Raw genomic sequence first — 21486 nt, 5'->3', positions numbered from 1 at the left:
CGCGGGCCCCGCGCCCCTTTTTGTTCCGCGTCCCCCAGGTAAGGAGCCTGCGCCGCCGCCGCCTGCTGTGTGCGGAGCTTTCCAGCTCTTTCCCTGCCAGCCCTCTCCGGTCTCCCGGCTCGCCTTTCCTGCAAAGTCAGGCAGGCGGGGGAAATGGGCTCCTTGTCCTCCGATCGATTGCGTGGAAAACTTTCCAGCGGGAGGCACCGTGAAGGGGAAGAAGAAGGCCTTGCTGACTGCTGTCGCTTGTCAGTTCTTTCTCCTCCGGATCCGGAGAGTGAGTCGCTGAGCCCTGGGGCTGTTGCACATTCAAACTTTGGGCCTAAACGTACCTCCAACTCTCGCAGGATTTGCTCTGCAATAAAATAAATATTCGAAGTCGTCCACTCGCTCTTACCAGGCGTTTGGATTTTTTTTAAGGGAAGGAGGAAAGATGGGGAGTCGAGGGAGTGGGGGTGTTGTGCAGAATCCATTCCTTATTCAATGTCTGCACCGGGTGTTATGTAATTTTAGTAGCACATGGGTGCAAAGCCCAGACTGGGCTTCTCCTCTCCTTTGTTTATATAACTTTTGGGAGAGTTTTGTAAGGTTGTCGCCTTTTCTTTCCCTCCTTCCTAACCTGTTGGAGGTTGGTGCTTTGGAAAAAGCAAAGCGACCCGGGTTAGTAATTTTTTGAAGAGGAGTCATCATTGTCTCCTTTCTGGTCATTATGTAGGCATGTATTCCTTTGTATGTGTAATGTTAGAGCACAAGGAAGGCATTAAGGACGCACGTTTGTTTATTGCATTGAGTGGTTATTTTTAATGTTTATGCATTACTCCAATAGCAGAGTTAAATTTCAACTTTCATTTCAAAGGACTTTTAAAATTTGCACCTGGTTGTGTGCCTTGCTTGTATGAACAGAATGTTTGTGTGAATAGTGAGATGGTTGCTTGGGTGTTGAATAGCAAAAAATTCCTATCCAGCCACCTAAAATTCAGAAACCACTGAGAATGCTACTTTGAAAAGCCATGCCCAGTGTTATATGTGTATATTTACAAATGCACATTCAAATGTTTTTAGTATTATTTTCCACAGGCTATTTGGGGGGCTGCTATCTGAAGCTTGTTGGCCAGCATAGGACTTTCAACCTACCTCTAGCTTTCTGGGCTACCTCTAGCACACGGATGAAGCGTTAAGAGGTGTGGCAGGTTTGAAGCCTAGTTGGTGCGTTGTTATGCAAATTGAGACACACTTTCTCTTTAAAAAATCTAATTGCTCTTTTATTTTCCTGCACTTTCTTTCTTTCTTCCTTTCTTTCTTTTTTTTAATGCTCCCTTACAACTCAAATGTTTGCTATTATAAAACCAGAATTTTGAGACACCTGTTAGGTCCAAAAGACATTTATTGAAGTCCACTGAGGGGAAAAGGTAACCCTGTTAATCAGAGTTCCATCTGCCTTGTTGGGGGCATTGACGAGTGATGCCATATTGGTGAAGCACATTTAAAATAAGTTAGGAGTTTGGGCTATCAGAAGCCTTGAGGAGGGCGAGGTGAGTGAAGGCTTCCTTCAGTGAAGCCTTTCTCTTAGGAGTTCTATCAGTTGCAGCCCAGCATCAGGACTAAGCTGCACTGTGGTGTTTCACAGAAAATATTCACCGCAAGAGCATGTTCAAAGCAGCCTTAGATCTTTTCTTTTGTTCATTTGTAAAGTGGTTTTTGAGCATTTCTCGTCAAGTTTCTTGAAAAGTGCTTTGACCAACACCTGAGGCTTAGAATTGACCAAAATAAAAGTGTCTCTGCTTGTATTGTATTGTTAATGCTTGAATTCTGTTGAAAGTATTTCTGACAGGGTATAAGTAGAAAGTGACACTTTTACAGATAATTATTTTAAGCTTTTTTTTTCTTTCATTAAGTTTAAGGTAAGTCACTCTACAGACCAATATAAAAGCCCATCCCATTCTTTTCTAAAAGGTAATTGTGATACCCCCTTATGTTACTGTAATGTTTTGACATTTCATTTTAAAGGCTTTCTATGTATTCGAGCAAGACCATGAAATAGAAGACTTTCATAAATTATAAAAATGGTGCTGTCCTCTAGTGTTTTCATGGCTTTTTTTTTTTCCCTCCTACAGAAGTCTTCCTTTGTAAACAAGGCCTTTGTCAAACTCTCCTAGGTCAGCAGCATTTTGATACTCCAGAGAAATAATAAATCACTATTTATGACATCTTGACATGCTACCGTGAGGACAACTGAATTATCACAAATATAATGCTATGGACTATTTCCCAGCATTAGCAAGTTGGAGTGTTGGAGTGTTGGTAGGACCTGATTTAACTACTAAAAGATTTGATTCCCACTGTTTCTTGTCAAGAAGGTTTTAAGAGAAGACAGGGACAAATTGGTTGCTTAACATGAGTGACCTTAAAAAACTCTGTATGTGAGTCACATTTTTCTCCTGTTGTATTTCTGCTGAACAGATGAGAAAATTTTCCTAATATAAAAAGCCACATTTGGGTACTATTTCCGATTTCCTTATTTTAATGTAAAAGAATTCACTTCTACATTTTTTTCTTTAAATGTTATGTCTTAGAGATTGTTTTTGGCCATTAGAGGATCTGAATTTTCTGTCCTCCTTGGAAGAGTTCTTATTAAGGAACTCTAATCTCTAGCCATTTAATAAAGTCATAGGTCAATCCACAAGTAGTTGTGAGTTGAAAATATAGATGATGGTAAGTTATTTTAGTAGAGTAATTGGGAAAGCCTGGGATATTTATTTTTCTATATAGAAAGCTGTGACTCCCTGCTTACCAGGGAGTATAGGAGTCTAAAACTTTGTTTTGCCAGAGTCATTATGAAAGAGAGCATATTTATTTGCCTAAGATATTTATCTCCAACTTAAATGGAATCTTGCAACATGGATTTGGAAAACTTTACATCTTTATTACTGTGTACTATGACTTTATTATTACTCATGTTAATATAGTACTTTTCCTTGAAAGTGTTAGGATATGCTTGTTAGAGGGAGCTTTTAAGTAATAAAAGTTGTAAAGATAATGCAAAGATACTTGAGTAATTATACCTGAGCAAAGCATATAATAAAGCTGATGAAATTCAGGAACTGGGTCTTTTGAATGTTTGATATAAGTACCTCATTAATTCACTCATTTGGAAGGAAGATTTTTGACTTTACATCTACAATGACATAAATAAATGCCCTTCTGGGTTCATAATACATTGTTATATAATTAAAACTTCATATGAATTATGACTTTTTTAGATATAAAAGACTTTCAGGACATTAGGACAATTGTAATCAGGCTATATGACTGTAAGATTTAAAACAAAATCACAATATTCTATTATATTTTTAAGTAGACTAGCATCAACTTAAGCATCAGTCTTATATCAATATGTATATCTGTGCAAGCAAAAGTATGTAATATTTTTGAAACTCCTTTAGAAACTGGCCTAATTTAAATGAGTTGACCCTTTTGTAAATTGATGAATGGGATCCACAGAAATTAAAACAATAATTTAAGGTTAAAATAAAAATTTAAGGTTATAAAACCATTAACTATAACTTCAACTTCCTCCTTTAAAAAAATTGAATTCAGAATTTAGAAATGAAGATTACTTTAAAATGGCAAAAAAGAAACCCTCTAACCACAAAAGATTGTCATGTGGTGGTTTACAGGTTATCTAAAGGAAAGTCCATATTAGTTTGCACTTTGAATGCATTTTTCTGATTCAAGATGATTGTATGTTTCTTTGCCTACTTGATATGGTATTTTTCTGTGTGTGTGTATGTGTGTGTGTGTGTGTGTGTGTGTGTGTGAGTGTTTGAGTTGGAGTCGCAGTCTGTCAACCTGGCTGAAGTGCAGTGGCACAATCACCGCTCACTGCAGCCTCAGTCTGCTGGGCTCGGGCAATTCTTCTGCTTCAACCTTACAAGTAGAAGATACTACAGGTATGTGTTACCACACCCAGCTAATTTTTGATTTATTGTAGAGACGAAGTCTCTCCATGTCTCAAACTTCTGGGCTCAGGCAATCCTCTCCCTTGGCATCCCCAAGTGCTGGGGTTATAGGTGTGAGCTATTGTGCCCAGCCTTATTTCAGTTTTGACCATCTCTCTGGGAGATGAGTTATCACACGTGGAAATTGAACATCCAGGAGGAAAGCCCTCTCCCACCCCAACCCCCACTTTGCTGAACTGGGCATATAATGGCTTTGCAAATATTCACAACTATTTTGTGGTTTGCTGTTGTGCTGTACTAAAATGTTGTTAAGGCCGGGCATGGTGGCTCACGACTGTAATCCCATCACTCTGAAAGGTCGGGGTGGGAGGATTGCTTGAGCCCAGGAGTTCAAGACCATCCTGGGCAACATAGCGAGACCTCATCTCTAAAAATATTTAAAAATTAGCTGGATGTGATGGCATGTGTGGATATTCCCAGTTATTTAGGAGGCTGAGGTAGAGCGACTACCTAAAGGCAGTCGGGGCTGTGGTGAGCCCTGACAGTGCCACTACACTGCAACCTGGGTGACAGAGACCACCGACTCCAAAATAAATAAATAAAATGCCATTCAGCAAAGTCCAAAATTCTGCACAAAATAGATTACCTGTAATTCATCATTTATGTGTTTCAAAGAATGTACCTGAACACATAATAGAATATTCATAATGGCATATTTAATATGGATAGCACATGGTAAGCTTTACAAGCCATATGATACAGAGAGAGATCCAGGGTGAGTGTTCTTGATTTTATGGGGTAGATAAGGTCTTTGCGATGGGATAGGATTGTTGTAGGAGGTGGGTAGGTACGGGAGTGGTGGTTGCTGATCATCCCAGAATAGAAGAGAACCCTGAGATCACGGGAACTGGGCCTGAAGGAGTGATGAGAAGACCAGTGTACCTGTTTTGACTTGGTTGCCTAGCACACGAGGTTCCAGTTGGAGAGAATTTTCAGAAGATAAAGTCAGAGTTTGTAGAAAGAATTGACTTCTAGGCCAAAGCATGAATACTTTATCCAGTGTGTATTGGAGGCTTGTCTCTTAGAAGTTTTGAGCAAGAGACTTCATGAACAAAGCACTATTTTAGATTAATCTGGCAAATTGTAGATTCGAGACCAGGATGGGAATTGAAGCCCATAGAAGGATCTTGGCAATAGTGCATATTTGCATATGATAACTCACCAGATGTCTCCATATCTAATGTTTTATTTTATTCATATCAAAATTGAGGTTATAGCTGGCTACTTTTATACCTATTTTGCAGATAGGGAACTTGAATCTCAAAGAAGTTAAATGAACTATTGTGTAGACTTTTTTTTTTTAAGGCTTATTAATATAACAAATGGCTGTTATCCATTTTAATTGCAATGAACTTTAAAAGGTCACTGTTGGAATTTTTGTTGCTACTATGAAAGTCAGTTGGACATATATAAAGATTGTCCTTCAGATAGCCTTGGTTCATTTAGCATATGATGGTCAAGTTTTACTACTAAGTAAAAGTGTGCCATTTCAACCAGAAGTTATTAAGTTTAGATTTCAGACTCTTTTTTACATGTTTATTGTATAAACTTATCTTGACAGACAGTCAAGGAAGTGGCTCTCACTGATTCTTATCAGCATCCAAAATGAGGTTGCCTTGCCAAAGGACCTAACCTAGGAAGCACAGGCATGTGTGTAAATATACAAGAAATATTACCTTGTTGATTTGATTTGTTGGCTTTTGTTTTGACCAGTTGCCTAGCAGTTTGGGTTCAGCTGAATTTTAGAAGTGACAGTTAGCTGTGATTACTTTTGTAACTACCAATGGACAGGAGTCCTGGATTTGAGGAATGCTTTGCTAAAGGGCTCCTAGCACTTTGGGTTTTCTTATACATTCCCTTATGAAAACTATGTTTCCTTTGTGGGAACATTGTTGGCTCTCATTGAGGGATCATGTAATTGTGTCACAGGTAGACTCTTGTGAGATGGTACCTCATGGTATCTACAGGCGTGCTAAAGTTAAGAGTCCGGATCCTGTTAAGGCAGTGCCTGGGGCTCATGGGGGACTAATTAGCTGCTGCTGAGTTTGTTGTTATCATCTCTTGTGCACAGAGCTGCCTCCGAGCCTTGCCAGGTCGGACTCTGGGCAGGGACAGTTCCCAAGGCAGTTTATTTAAAGTGAAGGCAGCAGCTCACCCACTTCCTAATTTGTTTCCCTGATTGAAAGATGAAGGAGAGTTCATTGAAGCCCATCAAACAGAGCAAAGTTTTACTTAACTTTTGAAAAAAAATTTTGACATTGAAATGAATGGCAAACTGACGTGAATAACCATGAGAATGCTGAAGAAATGTTTTCAGTGATGGTCTAGGGTCTTGGTCGAGCAACTTACAATGTCAGCTTTCCACCCAGTACAATTTTTATCCATGGCACAAATCATATTGTGCATTGTTTAAAGTTGCACATCTCAGACCAAGAAGCAGCATGGGCCTTGGTAATGTTTCACTACTTATCTAGACAACCTTGGCCTCTAAAAAAGAAACTTCTGGTAGATTTATTTCATTTATCTGCACTATTGTTCTTTTTGCCTATCCCCCCCCCCCCCCCACACACCCCTGTTAAGAATAGCAGTGCCTATGGCCCAGTTCTAGAAATGTTGCTACTTCTTGTGGGTGAATTATCAAGTCATTTATACAGAAAACTTCATAGAAAACAAGAAGCCCTTCGGGTCAGGCGAGATTTCTGAATCAGCAAACAGACATAAAAAGAACTCTTATCTTAACTACCACCAGAGCCTTAGAGTTCTCCTGTAACAGCCAGAACACTTTAATAAGACTGAGATATTCTAAGGGATGTGGACTGGACCTAACTTTTATTTCTGATATCCACCTTTGACCCAGGCCTCAAAGTTTTTCTGCAAAGCGAGCAGTGAAAAAAGACATGCTAGAGATCCAGGATCTCCCAGTGCTTTCTTAAGAAGTTTGGCAAAGAGCAATTTAAGAGGTATTGTGAAGGTTGGTGTGCTCTCCCACACTCTTCTCTGTGATTAGAAAACAAAAGTTTCTAGGAAACCTTCTTTTTTTCCTTAATGTCAGGGACTTGCTGAAACGCCACCTTCTCTGTTACACTCTCCCTAATTCCCTTCTTCTGTCCTCTACCCTCTAAGCTGAAAGTAATCCCTCCCACCCTATGACTGTGTTGGATATTTTAGCTGCACCCCTCCCCCACCATGTATTGCAGGATCTTTTTTTCCCTTTTGTTGTTATCTATGCAAAAGTCTTTTTTTTTTTTTTTCCATATCAGACTTTCAGAGTCTTGGGGTAAGCCCTGTCATTTCATTTTTTAAACACCCTATATGCCTTGAACCCAGTGGAAACTTAGTATGGTTAGGAATAAAAATAAGTGGGTCTTCTGGATGTTTGATTAAACGTCACCAGCCTTTTCAGTTTATGACGTTGTCTTCTTCTCATCTTCTAGGGCTTCTCTTTGCTCCTCTATCTTGTATAAATTAATATGTTATCACAGCCAAAGTCTAGTCTTTGCAAGATATGTCTTCCATTGTTTCCATCATTCTTTGTCTTCCACTTCCCATCCCTGTACATTTCTCTGGCCCAGGTAAAAACTCTCCATCCTGGTGGATGACTTGTCTGTTCCATGTGACAGTCCAGTGTTGGGCTGGGAGATGAGGGTTGTGGTTTCTCTCCTGTTACAGATGTTACTTTGGGCAAACCATGTTGTCCTTTCATTGCTTAATACTCTAATCTTTTCAGTGGGGGTGTGACAAAATGCTTCCTCAATTCAAGTCACCAGAATTATTATGAAGCACATGCAGGTATGTTTAAATATTACTACACATGTGGGGGGCCCTTGGTATTTCCGTTGATTGCAATTAAACAGTAAAGCATAAGTTTTGTCATGGTTGTCATGGTTGAAGTGGTGACCCTGAAAATTCCATGAAGTTGAACTCCTTTTAATATGCAGATGGCTGTGCTGAGCCTTTCAGCTAAGGCTGAGGAAGGAAATTTGGGCTGAGGGAGGATGACTGTGGTGTTTGGATTTCTGGAAAGCTCCTTGGAGGTCTTTTATTTTTAAAAAACACACACTCCCCAGTTGTGAAAGTAGGAAAGTAAGAAGGAAAAGGGGTGTACCGTTAGCCAGTTCTTAACTAAAAACATGGCAGCCTGGCCTTCAGGGAGCCCTGGTCCAGGGGAGGATAGGGGACAAGCAATGCATGTGTAATGGTGTGGTTGCTGTGCCCCTCCCCCAGACACATTTTTGTCATTATGTTAGCCGCATAATTGTGGACAGGTCGTTCTTTTCTGTGACAATGCAAAACTCCCTCCTCCCCCCAACACAAAATAAAAATAGATTTTGAGTGTTATGTGACCAGACCTGCCACTACCCTATCAAGTTTATCTGGGCCATCCCTTCTACCAGGCCTCTACTCTGCCTAATGTCACCATCACCACCCTAGCTTTATTGTCTCATTAGTGCTGTGGAGAAGAGAGGGGCAAGGATTCCTGGAGACATCAGCAGGACTGGTGATGAAGAAGCTAACTTGTTCAATACTGGATTCCAAACCTTAACCACACTGACTTGGGAATGACATGTACCTCTGCTTGAGACTCATGTCTCTTTGTGATTTTCGCCTCCAAGTTTCTTTATACTGTAGGAAAGTTTAATTATGTACTTGAACTGTGAAATAAAGTTGCCATTGCAAATGAAGAGGCTAGGGTTACAGGCCTCATGGCTGAGAGGTCCTCCTCCTGGGTACACTTGAGTGATGGTAACCAGGAACAGATCCTAGGATAGCCCTGATTTTGCCATGGTGCCTCATTAATAAAGTCTATAACACACAGATTTGGATGAAGTCTTCCAGATTCCCTGGAGGCAGCAGGCGTAGACTCGTGAATAGACAACTGGAAGGGCCCTTTGAGAGCCTAAAGGAAGCCAAGACCCCAGAGGAAAAGTACTTTTTCTAGGGCCCCAGAGTTGATAGTAACCCTGAGACCAGAATCCAGGTCTCTGGACTTCCAGTCCGATGGCAGCAAATATCACATTCATGTTCTATGAGAGTCTAGATCCTCACAATTCATTAGCCATGTGGCACAGGGTAAATGTCTTAATTTGTTCAACTATACTATTCATCTGAGCCATACACATTCATTGAAGTCCATGCATCTGAGGATTCTCTTCCTATTAAATAGTTTTCTACATAACATATTCCTATATTAACATTCCACTTATATGCCCATAATTTTCCATTTCCCTTCTAATAAGTTTCTCCCCCTAAGAAGTTTTTAATAGTTTCCTTTAACAAAAAAAATGAGGAGCTTTTTAATGGGACTATATATGAATAATTACAACATTCTCTGAGATTCCCAGATGGAAGTGATAATACATACAGAAAGTAGTGTTATGGGCTAATATATATTAAAATATAAAACTTGAAAAGTAGGAATATTAGGCAAACTAACTTCAGCATTTGAATCTTCAATGTTCAAACTTGTGGTATATTACTGTAATATCTATTGAAGTTGATTTCAAGGTAAAGCATAACAGGAAGTAAGCAATTTCCTTTTATTCACTTAAAAATAAAGGGGTATATTACTTTGCTGATAAACATGAAAGAACATTATAACTTGTAGTACCCCTGAACTGACGTCAGTCTCCTAAATTTAAAATGCTGACTGAACCTGTGGGGGGGGGGGAGCAAAAAAAAAAAGTTACTTCCGCCTGCTTTGTTATTCACGAAGAAGATATAATAACATTTGACTCTTTAGTGAATTCAAGGGTGTAATTCAGGGTGGAAGCTCCCCTGTTGTTTTAGGAGCCACCTGTACTGGGTTTTCTTAGTCCTATCTTGATTCCTTGCTTATAATCACTCTGAAGTAGTAGCCTTTCACTATTTCCCATTTTAGCCATAATTTATTTATTACAATGGCTTAAATTCTTGCTTAAACATTAAAGATTTCTTTATACAACACTGACTACTCTAGTTTTTAATTTATGACATTAAATCAACTCTGGTAATAGTTTGCCCTTGAAATTTTGTCTTCGGCCGATTCTTCAGATATTTTTTCAGCATTTACTATACTCTGGGTAGAGGTACTCCAGAGACAGGAGGGAAGTGCAAGCCCTTGCCTTCCCAGGACTCAGCAAGAGGTGACAGTACAGTAGGTAGCAAGGAAGAGAATGAATATGGTTTTATTGGACTACTCCTTTAACCCCTTGTTCCACTATAGAAAGAGTCCTGCTATGGGTTATTAGGTCGCTACAATCTCATTTCATCTCTGTCACTAATCAGTGAGTAAAATCACTGTAAGCAAATTACTTAGGATATCTCATTGTGCTTTTTTGTGAGGTTGACAGCAAAAAAATTTTGTGTTTATAGGTGTGTGCCTCCAAGGTAACATCATAATATAGCACAATTACTATCACTAGTGGTATTCAGTCATCTTGCTGGGATCACTGATCTCTATCAGAATCTGGAAAACAGCTTATGTACTTGTTTTGGCTCATATCCAAGGTGCAGTTTTACCCACTCTGTGAAGCAGTTCCCTAGTGGGGATGCCAAGAAGCCTTGGAGCATGGGTGGTGGAATGTTGCTCTATTGAAAGTGGAGAACCAGAATTTCCATATCTAGTCTGTGGTGGGCTCTGATCCAGTAGTTATGGATGACTTAACTCAGGGATCTTTGACCAGAGTAAGGCCTGGGACAGATCTCTGGCCTTAACTGTCCAAGTGATCTCTGCTCCAATTAATTAGCTGGCAGGAGGACCACATCTTACACTGTCCCTTCTGGTCACTTCGGGTACAGTGGAGATGGTGGAGGAAATAATGCTAAATAAGGGTGACTGTTGTTCCAAGCACACAGCTGTGTTTTTTATACATACTATTACATTTAAATCTCAGAAGAAAGAACGTTAAATAACTTAGCTAGTAATTGCATATGTGGGTATTTGAACCATATTTATCTAATTCCCATAGCCTCTGCTTTTTCCATGATTGGAACTTCTCTTTCATTCTCAAGTTTATGAGATTGTATTTTTCCCCTTTTAACTACCTTGAGTTCTCTGTGAAGTTTTGAATGCCCATTCACTTATGAAAATGGGTCTTGGTTGGATACTTTTTTTAAGGGTTTTATATTTTAATGGCTTTGGGGGGTTAATGACTTGTAAGGTGTCCAAGCCAGTAAGTAATGGAGAGCATCTGTTGACTTGAGTAATAAATTTCAAACTTGTTTAGAATTCTGCTTATGTGTTAAACTTGAGTTTCTCCAGTGAGTCTTTTTGTATCTTAGATGATTTATATCTTTCTGGGGAATCATTTAGAGTGTTTTTTTAAACAAGTGGTCTTCATAAAGACTAGGGCAGACGAATATATATCACGCTCACTCAAACATCTGGACTAGACAGGGCAGGCAGCTCTGTTTGATGTTTGTTACCAAAATGGCACCATCAAATGCTAACAACTATTTTATTCTGATCTTAACATCATGTTTAAAACATGCTGTTCTTTTTTCTGCTTTCCAACTTAGCATTACTCTACTGAGTGGCAGAGACAGGAGAAGTAGATGTCCACGCCCACAGACCCTGGTGCGATGCCCCACCCAGGGCCTTCGCCAGGGCCTGGACCTTCCCCTGGACCAATTCTCGGACCTAGTCCAGGACCAGGACCATCCCCAGGTTCCGTCCACAGTATGATGGGGCCAAGTCCTGGACCTCCAAGTGTCTCACATCCTATGCCAACAATGGGGTCTGCAGACTTCCCACAAGAAGGCATTCATCAAATGCATAAGGTAAGAATTTATTCTTGTGTTCAGTCTTGTCTCCTGATGCATGTATGGCTTATATTTCTGATAACCCCGTCCGTTTTTTGTTAAGAAGAGAATCAAAGGAGAACTTTGTCTTATCTTGCATATTATTAAAAATGCACATTCTGAGATACTTTTATCACTTCAGATGTTGTACCAGACATGAAGATCAGATGCTGGCTGTTTTTTTTGTTTTTGTTTTTGTTTTTGTTTTGAGTTGGAGTCTCACTCTGTCGCCCAGACTGGAGTGCAGTGGCCGCTTCCGGCCACCGCAGCCTCGACCTGCTGGGCTCCGGCGATCCTTCCACCTCAGCCTTCCAAGTAGCCGGAATTACAGGGATGTGCTACAACGCCCGGCTGATTTTTTTTGATTTATTGTAGAGATGAAGTCTCGCTGCCCAGGTGGGTCTCGAACCCGCGGGCTCAGGCAATCCACTCACTTCAGCCTCCCAAAGGTGCGGGATTACAGGCTGAGCCATCGAGCCCGGTTGCTGGCTGTTTTAAGATACTAAGATAGACTATGCAGTTCTGACAGTTAGGTCCTATGATTATGGGTTCAAGGTATTTTGTCATGGTGAATAAGTAAACTAGTATATAAGTCTTATTGTTTTTTCTATCTGTGTTAAGTAAGTTACATCATCTACTTATAAACACGTTGAAAATTATCCTGCCCTAAAATGACTGGCACTTATTTTTAAAATTTGAATCCCAAAGAGTACAAGGAAAAAAATCCTTCCCTAAAGGAATTTTTTAAGGTTTTACTGAAATTAAGCAGTCTCTAGGGAATCCTTAAAATGCGCATTGCTGTCTCTCTGTGAAGCAGTTTTATTCTGGCTTTGGAAGAAGGTTCTGATTTTACAAAACTCACGTCCAGCTGTTTGTTTCTGGACTAAGGTTATAACGATCCTCTGTTTATGAGACTCAGATTGTTGCTGTGGGGATGATCATATCTGTACAATTTGGCATTATACTTTCACAGAAGATGCAAAGAGAAGAGAACAGCCTTTTGAGAAAGTAAATAAGATCCTCTATGACAATTTGCTTTGAAAGTTAGCAGTAACCAAGGAAAATCCATGAGGGCATTGCACACTACCTGAAGGTTTTACCTAATGAGACAAGTAGAGGTTTTACATTCTTTTTGATGTCATCAACAGATGGATAGGGTGATGGGGCTGCCTCCTGATATTAAGTAGGCATATTAGTCACAGTTCTCCAGAGAAACAGAACCAACAGGAGATATAGACAGAAAGAGATTTATTATGAGGAATTGGCTCACACAGTTATGGAAGTTGAGAAGTTCCACAATATGCAGTCAGCAAGCCGGAGACCCAGGAAAGCCTGTGGTATAGTTCCAGTCCAAATTGGAAGACCTAAACCCAGGGTAACTGATCATGTGAGTTTCAGCTCAAGTCCAAAGACCTGACAACCAGAGGAGTCAATGGTGTAAGTCCCAGTCCAAGGACAGGGGAAGATTGATGTTCCAGCTTAAGCAATCAGGCAGACAGAGAGAGAGAAAGTAACTGCTCCTTTCTTCTGTCTTTTTATTCTACTCAGGCCCCCCATGGATTGGATGAGGTTCACCCATGTTTTGGAGGGCAATATTCTGTATTCAGTCTAACAATTCAAATACTAATCTCATCTAGAAACACCCTTGCAGACACACTCAGAAATAATGTTAGATCAAATATCTGGGCACCTGTGGCCAAGGCAAGTTGACATATAAAATTAACCATCACAGTAGACAGGGATTGGAAGATATTGGCTTAAAACAAAAAGATTACACAGAAAAGAGCAGGTCTTACCTCTTAATTGTGCAGGACTTTATGTCAATCTTAAGGTAGAGCACCGGAGCCCAAAAGGGAAGATTCATTTGTTGAAAATTTTGTTATTTGATTATTTTCAAATCAAGAAAGTAATATATGCTTATTTTGAAAAGTAAAACAATATTGAGCTAAATAAAGAAAATGATTAATCCCAGCTTCACCCAGGTAACAGCTAGTTGTACATGCTTTTGTACCTTATTTTTTATTCTTGTTCAGTAAAAGTACTGTATAAGCACAGGCATGTATATATGGGTGTGATTTTTTTTTTTTTTTTGGCTTTTCTTTTACCATAATAGAATCATATTATCTCTGTTAGTTACTCTGAAACTTACTTTTTTCATTTAATTTCCTTTAATGTAGCCCAGTTCTCTCCATCCTTTTTTAAAATTAATTTTTTAGCTTATCAAATATAGAGAGAAATAAAGCTGCTTGCTTTTCTTTTTGTTTTCTCTTTTTTTTTAAGCAGGATTTTTTGAGAGGACAGAAAAGCTCCCATAGTGGGAGGGGACCTGAAGGGGTTGCCCAGCTGCTTGTTTTTCATGTCATATTTTGTAGGGGACTTATTCAACATATTGGCATATTGCAGTCCTTAAATTATCTTGTGTTTAGATTAAATTAACTAGGGAACTGTATTCTAGATCTGATCTGTCACTTGTAAACCTTTGCTCAAGTGGATTATATAAATTCAGAATGATTTGAAGAGCTCTCTCCTTCCAAATGAAAGATAAAACTTGGAGGAAATATTTAGCTAACCTTTATTGTTATTTACACATTTAAAAATTGAATGTATAAGCGGGGCTCGGTGGCTCAGCCTGTAATCCCGCACTTTGGGAGGCTGAGGTGAGTGAATTGCCTGAGCCCGCGGGTTCGAGACCCACCTGGGCAACTTGGCGAGACCTCATCTCTACAATAAATCAAAAAAATCAGCGGGCATGGTAGCGCGTGCCTGTAATTCCGGCTACTAGGAAGGCTGAGGCGGAAGGATCACCGGAGCCCAGAAGGTCGAGGCTGCAGTGGCCGAGAGCAGCCACTGCACTCCAGTCTAGGCGACAATGAGACTCCAACTCAAAAAAAAAAAGATTGAATGTACAAGTGTTGGGAATGTTGGGTCAGTTTTTGTTTTGTTTTGTTTTGTTTTACTTGATTGTTTCTATTGCTTATCATTTCTTCTGATCCCTTCTGTTTTATTACCTAGCCCCCTTCAATGCTTTTGTTTTCAATTTGCTTTGCTCTCATTCTGCAAGTTTTGCATTTTTTCCTGCTTTTCGTTAGCCCCAGCCCCCTAGATAGTTCCCTGCATGAGGACATGTGTGAACACTTCGAGCTCACACCTGCTGACCAGATGCCTTTACTTTCTTCCTTTTTTTTTCTCATAGGCAGCTTTATTTCTTGTCTTGCTCCTCCTTCTCCCTCTGAGCTTCAGCTTTTTGCTTTTCAACATTACTGGAAATAAATAAACAAGTGGCCTAAATACATCTGCTGTGTTGCTTTGATTTCCTCTCTATTATTACTATTTAACAGACTCAGTGACACTCTTTATACCAGATTCTTCCCATTTTTCTTCTGAACATCCTCTTTATGGTAAATTTTTCCTCTTTTCAAGTGCATACTTTTGACTCTGCAGAAATTAACTTTCTTTTCTCCAAAACTGCAAACACTCATACTTTCTTGCTTGAAGTCATTTGGTTTCTATAAACTCCTGGAAATATTTCTTTCAGGCTGTTTTGAAAATTGCTATTACAGTTTGGGGAGGAATAGGCTTTTCCTTTTTCAAGCACATGCTCCATTGCTCAATTCTGGATCGGATTAACATCAATTCAAATAGCTATTCATTGTATGTCTGCTATGTCCTCGGCCTCAAGTCCTGGGTCCAGGCCCATGTTCATCATTTATTTCCAAATTGTGTCTTTAACCTTTTTCATTCTTCCTCCCTCTTAGTACACATCTATCTCTTTCACACCCCTTCCCTTTCAGTACTCATTCCCCTTTCACTGCTCTGCCCTGTCTGTTCCTCTCTTTCCAACTGTCATGGAAGCTTCTGGTTTCAACTTGTAAACTTTCCATAGCTCTTTCCCCTCCAATGGAAAAAAATTTTTTTAAAAACATTATCATAGACTTTTAAAATAGTCTTCCTTCAGACTTCAGACTAACTTCAACATATAACACGTTTCAAGACTACTTACAAGGGTATGCAAGAATGGCTTATATTTGTCTATCTTGTAAACAGGACTTTATTTTTATTGGCAAGTTTTGAAATTACAAAAACATCAGTTGTTTAAAGCTTGATTTTTGACTTGATTTATAGATGGTTTTGCTGAACCCACCCATAAGGTCTAAAAATATATGACCAAAAATAAGTAACAAGTGATTGTGCCGCATTTTTAAGACTTTAGGGAGGGATCTTAAAGCTCCAAATAGAAATATTGTGCCTTAAAGAGGTGTCTTAACTGATGTCCTTTAAATGTTTCAGCCCATTGATGGTATGCATGACAAGGGGATTGTGGAAGATATCCACTGTGGATCCATGAAGGGTACCAGTATGCGACCACTTCACCCAGGCATGGGCCCTCCCCAGAGTCCAATGGATCAACACAGCCAAGGTTTGTGTCTGCTACATACCTGATTTTGGTTCCATACCATTGTCTTTCCTTTTGAATATTTTAATTATGACTTCCAAAGAATGTGTCTAAGGAAGGTTGAATCCAGCAGGGTTCTTTTACTTATGGTAATCCACACCAACACAACTTTATGATTTATATGAGAAATTTTATTTCCAAAGTCCAAGTAATTGTACTAGTCACCATGTGTCCAAGCACTCTGAAAAGTGCTTTTTGTACTTTATACAGAATCTTTATTGTGATCTTGTAGGGTAAATGATGTTACCTCAGTCTTATAGATGGAGAAGATACAGCTAGAGAATTTACTTTGTTTCCCTAAGTTTACACATCCAATCAGTGACAAGACCAGAGAGAGAATCTAGGTCTGCCTCTCAGCAACAGCATAGATGCAAAGGTAGGATGAACCACCTGTGTCTCTTGAATTGCACGCTTATACATTGTCTATAAGGCAGCATTCTCTGACAGGGAAATCCTGTTATTGTTTGCAAGCAGCTAGGGCTTCTAGGTCTGCCATAACCAATTACCACAAACTGAGTGGTTCAAAACAACAGTAATGTACTTTTTCACAGTTCTTGAGGGGAAGTCTGAAATCAAGGGCTATGCCCTCTCTAAAGGCTTTTGAGAAGAACCTTTCCTTGTTTCTTCCTAGCTTCTGGTGGTTGCCAGTAATCCTTGGCATTTCTGGACTTGTAGATGCATCATTTCAGTCTCTACCTCAGTCTTCATGTGATATTTTTCCAGTGTGTTTGTCTGTGTCCAGATTTTCTTCTTTTTATAAAAATACTAGTCAGTGGATTAGGGCCTTTCCTAATCTAGCATGACTTCATTTTAACTCAATTACATCTACAAAAATCCTATTTCCAACATCACATTCACAAGTACTAGAGAGGTTAGGATTTACACATATTGGGTTGAAGGAGACACACTTCAGCCCACAACAATGGCCAAATCAATATATAATTTAATAATTTCTTTTCTCCTTTGTGCCTTATGTGTCCTCTTTCTTTCACTCACTTGCCTTAATATGCATGTTAAGATATTTCAAAGTCTTTTAATATACTGTAGCCTGATTTCAGAATCATCGTGTGGTCATTTCAACATGTGAAGGGCATGGATTAGTCTAGTACTAATTGACATTAGCAGTGCTAATTAACATTAATATGTAGACATTCTAATTCAGGCTTATGGTTTTCATATTGTTGTATGTAATCCTGTGTAAGTGTGTGAGTTTTTCATCTGTCCTTGATCAAATAGCCATCCACCTGAGGGTAGACTTTTTGGTTGGAAGGATTTAGAGGAATGTATTCACAGTTGTTTCCTTTTTGAAATATAAATAGGCAAGTCATGGAGGCATAGGCATGCCTCTCCACTCATACTTGAGCAGGCTTTTGAACGTCCCGACTCTGATCTGAATTTTGGTGTCAGGCAGACATAATTGTTGCAGATGACTCACAGAATTTTGACCCTGTCAAAAAAGCAGGCTTTAGCATTGATACATTTTGCAGTACTGGAAGAAAAAAAAAAAGATCCATTCACCTTTACAAATGAATTAAGATAACACATCCAGGTTTATCATTTAAATTCTAAGATGCCAGGTGTGTTCATAGAGCTGATGTGGATCTTATTTTTAAAACCTGGGAGGTGTAGATGAGTTATATTCAGTGATTCTTGAAGCCAGGTGCTTGCTTCTGTTCCTGGCTTTGCAGTATCTTTAATAGTGGGGCCCTAGGTAACCCCAAAAACAAAATCACTAAAACTCTTTAAATGTACAAAACATAATTGAGAGCAGTTTTGCTTTTATTTCTCTTAAAATTTCTCTGATCGCTTGACTTCCTTCTTCAACTTAAGAATGACGTCTTCTAAATGTAAAACCTCAAAATATAAGAATCTTAGAAAACGCAGGAGACATTCTTATGGAAATTGGAACTGGCAACCAATTCTTTTTCGGAACCCTAAATGCCCATACCTTAAGAAATAACATAGACAAATGGGACCTCATCAGACTAACGAGCTTCTGCAAAGCAAAATAAACCATCAAGAGAGCAGGGAGACAGACCACAGAATGGGAAAAAAATGTTTGCCAACTTTATATCTGACAAAGGCCTAACATCTAGAATCTATAAGGAACACAAATGCACGGAAAGGAAAAAAAACAAGCAACCCCATTAAAAAGTGAGCAAAAGACGTGAATAGAGACTTCTCAGAAGATATACAGGCAGCCAACAGACACATAAAAAAGTGCTCAGCCTCACTCATCCTCAGAGAAATGCAATAAAACCACATGGAGATACCACCTAACCCCAGTAAGAATGGCCATCATTAATAAAACAAACAATAACAGATGCTGGCAAGGATGTGGAGAGAAAGGAATGCTTCTGCACTACTGGTGGGAATGCAAACTAGTGCAACCTCTTTGGAAAGCAGTGTGTTCTTTCAGAAAGAACTAGAAATTGACCTTCCATATGACCCAGCAATTCCCCTATTGGGAATATATGTGGGGGAACTCAAATCATTCTACAAAAAAGATACCTGCACATGTATGTTTCTTGCAGCTCTATTCACAATAGCAAAAACATGGAACCAATCATGTTGCTCATCGAATCTGGACTGGATAAAAAAAATGTGGTACATATACACAATGGAATATTATGCAGCCATAAAGAAGGACAAACATATGGACTTTGCAGCAAATTGGATGGATTTAGAGTCGATCATACTTAGTGATCCACCACAGAAACAAAGAACAGAGTACCATATGTTTTCACTCATAAGTGGACCTTAAACAATTATTATAATACCATAAGAAAGGGATTGGCAAACTAGGAATCCCTAGTGGGAAACTGCCAAGGGAAGGGGTGGGATTGGCAGTTGAGAGAAACTGCTCGGGGAGGGAGGGAGGGGTATACCTCATCAACAATGTACCTGCATAATCAGTGTTTATATACCTAACCCTGAATTGTACCCCACATCTTTATAATAATAATAAAAAAGAATGATGTCTTATTTATCTTGGCATCTACACTTGGCATGATATGTGACACATGACTAGAGAAATACTTAGTATATTTTGTCTAATTAGGTAGGGAAGTAAATTTGCATTAACAAGTCAACAATTTTAAATAGATCTCAATCTTTATATTATTTCAATAAGATATAATTACTTTGAAATGCAAAGGTCTGCCTGCATTAAAGGGAAACAGAATTAATGCGTAATCGTATTCTCTAAAATAGTAAAATGCATTGTAGTCTGAGGAATTAGTTATTTAAAGACATATTTTTTAATAAAGCATTATTAGTATGATGCAGTCCTATCCTATATAATGATCTAAAAATAATTTAGACTTCGTAATATCATGTATCTTTAAAACACTCATTGTAGGAAGCCATTTGTAAACACACAGGTACAAAGAGGAGTTATTGATTTGATAGCTACCAGCTTGAACTACCTAGCAACCTATTAGGTTATTTTAAGGTATTGACTGAGAAGCAAAACCATTTTCTTCAATAAACACTGAATTGTGTACCTTATGGTCCCAGTGATAACATTGTTTATTTTTAGTCCATTGGACAGAAAAAGTCTTCAAAAGCAGGTATATAATATTTAAGTATTGTATGCATGAAGAGAAAATTCATACAAAATTGGCATTTATAAGTTCAAGATTATTAATAGGAGAGAGGTTATTGCTTTTCTCTGAGGCAAGGTGAAACTGGGGAGATAATAGCCCTTGAAGAGTAGAGAAGGAAAACTGCCACTTTTGACTACTTTTGAATGAGCAAATCAAACAAGATTTCAAAAAGAGCAGAATCTGCATCAACACTGTCATCCTACAGACAAATGTATGTTCACTCTCAAGGCAATTTCTTCACTCTGTTTTCGCAACTAAAGATAATTACCAAAATACGTGATGTTGTTGTATCATTTAGATTCTGTTTTTCCTCAAGTTTTATGGACTATTATTCATGTAGAAATAAAAATCTCTTTAGCTGAGACTCTGTCACATTTTAAATATCATGCTATGATAGAATGATTCTATTCACATCTCCTGTAAATTCTGAGAAATAATTCTTCCCATCCCGATTTTTTTCTTATCAAAATTGAGGGAAAATTTTGTTATGTTGATTAGATCTCAAAACGGACTTTTATTTTTACTCTCAGTTTTTTTTTTAATCAAATTTGAGGTAAAAATTTTTGTATTGATTTTTCAATGACCAGGTTCTCTATTTCAGACTTTGAATTCTTGTAGTTAATGTAACTGTCTCACCTTCATAACATTGCTGTGCCATGTCTCACCTTCATAAAGATGACTTGTTCATAGTTTAAAATAGTGATTTGATAAATGATGTTATACAGTTGAATTTAGAGTGGGTTATCTACTATTTTGGTCTGTTGTGTTAGGCTTTCTATAATTTGTAATGAGTGACCTTATAATCACTGACCTTAGGAAACAGGAGAGACCAGAAGTCAGGAGACATATGACCCATTTTAACCTATGGTAGTATCCCTTCTACTATGAAAATGTAAACAGCTTTGATAGAAAGATTTTCCCCCTGTGGTAGATTCCGGGCTGGTCAGAAAGATGTCATAATAAACAAACTACCATTTGGTACTAGTATTACAATTAATGGGTTAATGTAAGCATCAAGAAGGAAGAATGTTAATGACAAGGTTAGGTGTATGTTATTGATATTCTCTAAATGTTTATTGTTATAAATAACAACATGTTTGGATTTAAATTTTTGCTAGTCTTGCAGGCTGATTTGAGGGAGATTTTCTTGGCTAACTTATATAACCAAACTAGAACTGTAACTTCTGCATGATTTTTGTGCCACCTAATGGGGTAGGTATTTGTGGAATAAAACGTAGCAGTTCTGTTTCCCTTCAGTGCTGGATTTTCTTGAATGGAGTTCTACTTCTCACCAATTGAGAACAAAACCCATTCTTATTTTAGGGGATTATGTTAATTTTGCTTCCCTCTCCCAATGGCAATTGAAGGTACAAGTAACTGTATCCTTTCTCTGGTCTTGTGAGTAGTGACAGTGAATCCCCCAGTCGATGGTGGTCACTTATTCTTGGACCTCTGTGATTCAGCAGATGCATAGAGTTCTTTCAGTTCAAGTTTGATGTAAGTTCAAACATATAGCAGATATCGAGTAGACACTGATGTTATGGCCTTTACGAGAATTGTGACATGAGCACATTTTTTGAAAGGCAGAGACTTTTCATCTAGGTATGTAACATTGTGTTTTAAGATA

The 21486-nt window shown here is 38.6% G+C and overlaps 1 protein-coding gene across 4 annotated transcripts in view; it reads left to right on the top strand.

The window, feature by feature from the left end:
• SMARCA2 (SWI/SNF related, matrix associated, actin dependent regulator of chromatin, subfamily a, member 2) overlaps positions 1-21486 on the top strand; it is a 193369-nt gene that overhangs the window by 2407 nt on the left and 169476 nt on the right. For all 4 annotated transcript variants that reach the window (XM_021714086.1, XM_021714085.1, XM_008061339.2 and 1 more), the window contains exons 2-3: positions 11517-11777; positions 16086-16215. Coding sequence is in view for 2 of the 4 variants with exons in the window: in XM_008061339.2 (XP_008059530.1) it covers positions 11553-11777; positions 16086-16215 (355 nt within the window). In the remaining 2 variants the exon portion in view is untranslated. The remainder of the gene's footprint in view (positions 1-11516; positions 11778-16085; positions 16216-21486) is intronic.

This window comes from Carlito syrichta, unplaced genomic scaffold, assembly GCF_000164805.1.
Source record: "Carlito syrichta isolate Samal-C Ts95f unplaced genomic scaffold, Tarsius_syrichta-2.0.1 Scaffold305211, whole genome shotgun sequence".
NCBI classification, from domain to species: Eukaryota; Metazoa; Chordata; class Mammalia; order Primates; family Tarsiidae; genus Carlito; species Carlito syrichta.
Note: the sequence above shows the minus strand (reverse complement) of the source record. Positions and strands in the feature narration are given on the sequence as shown.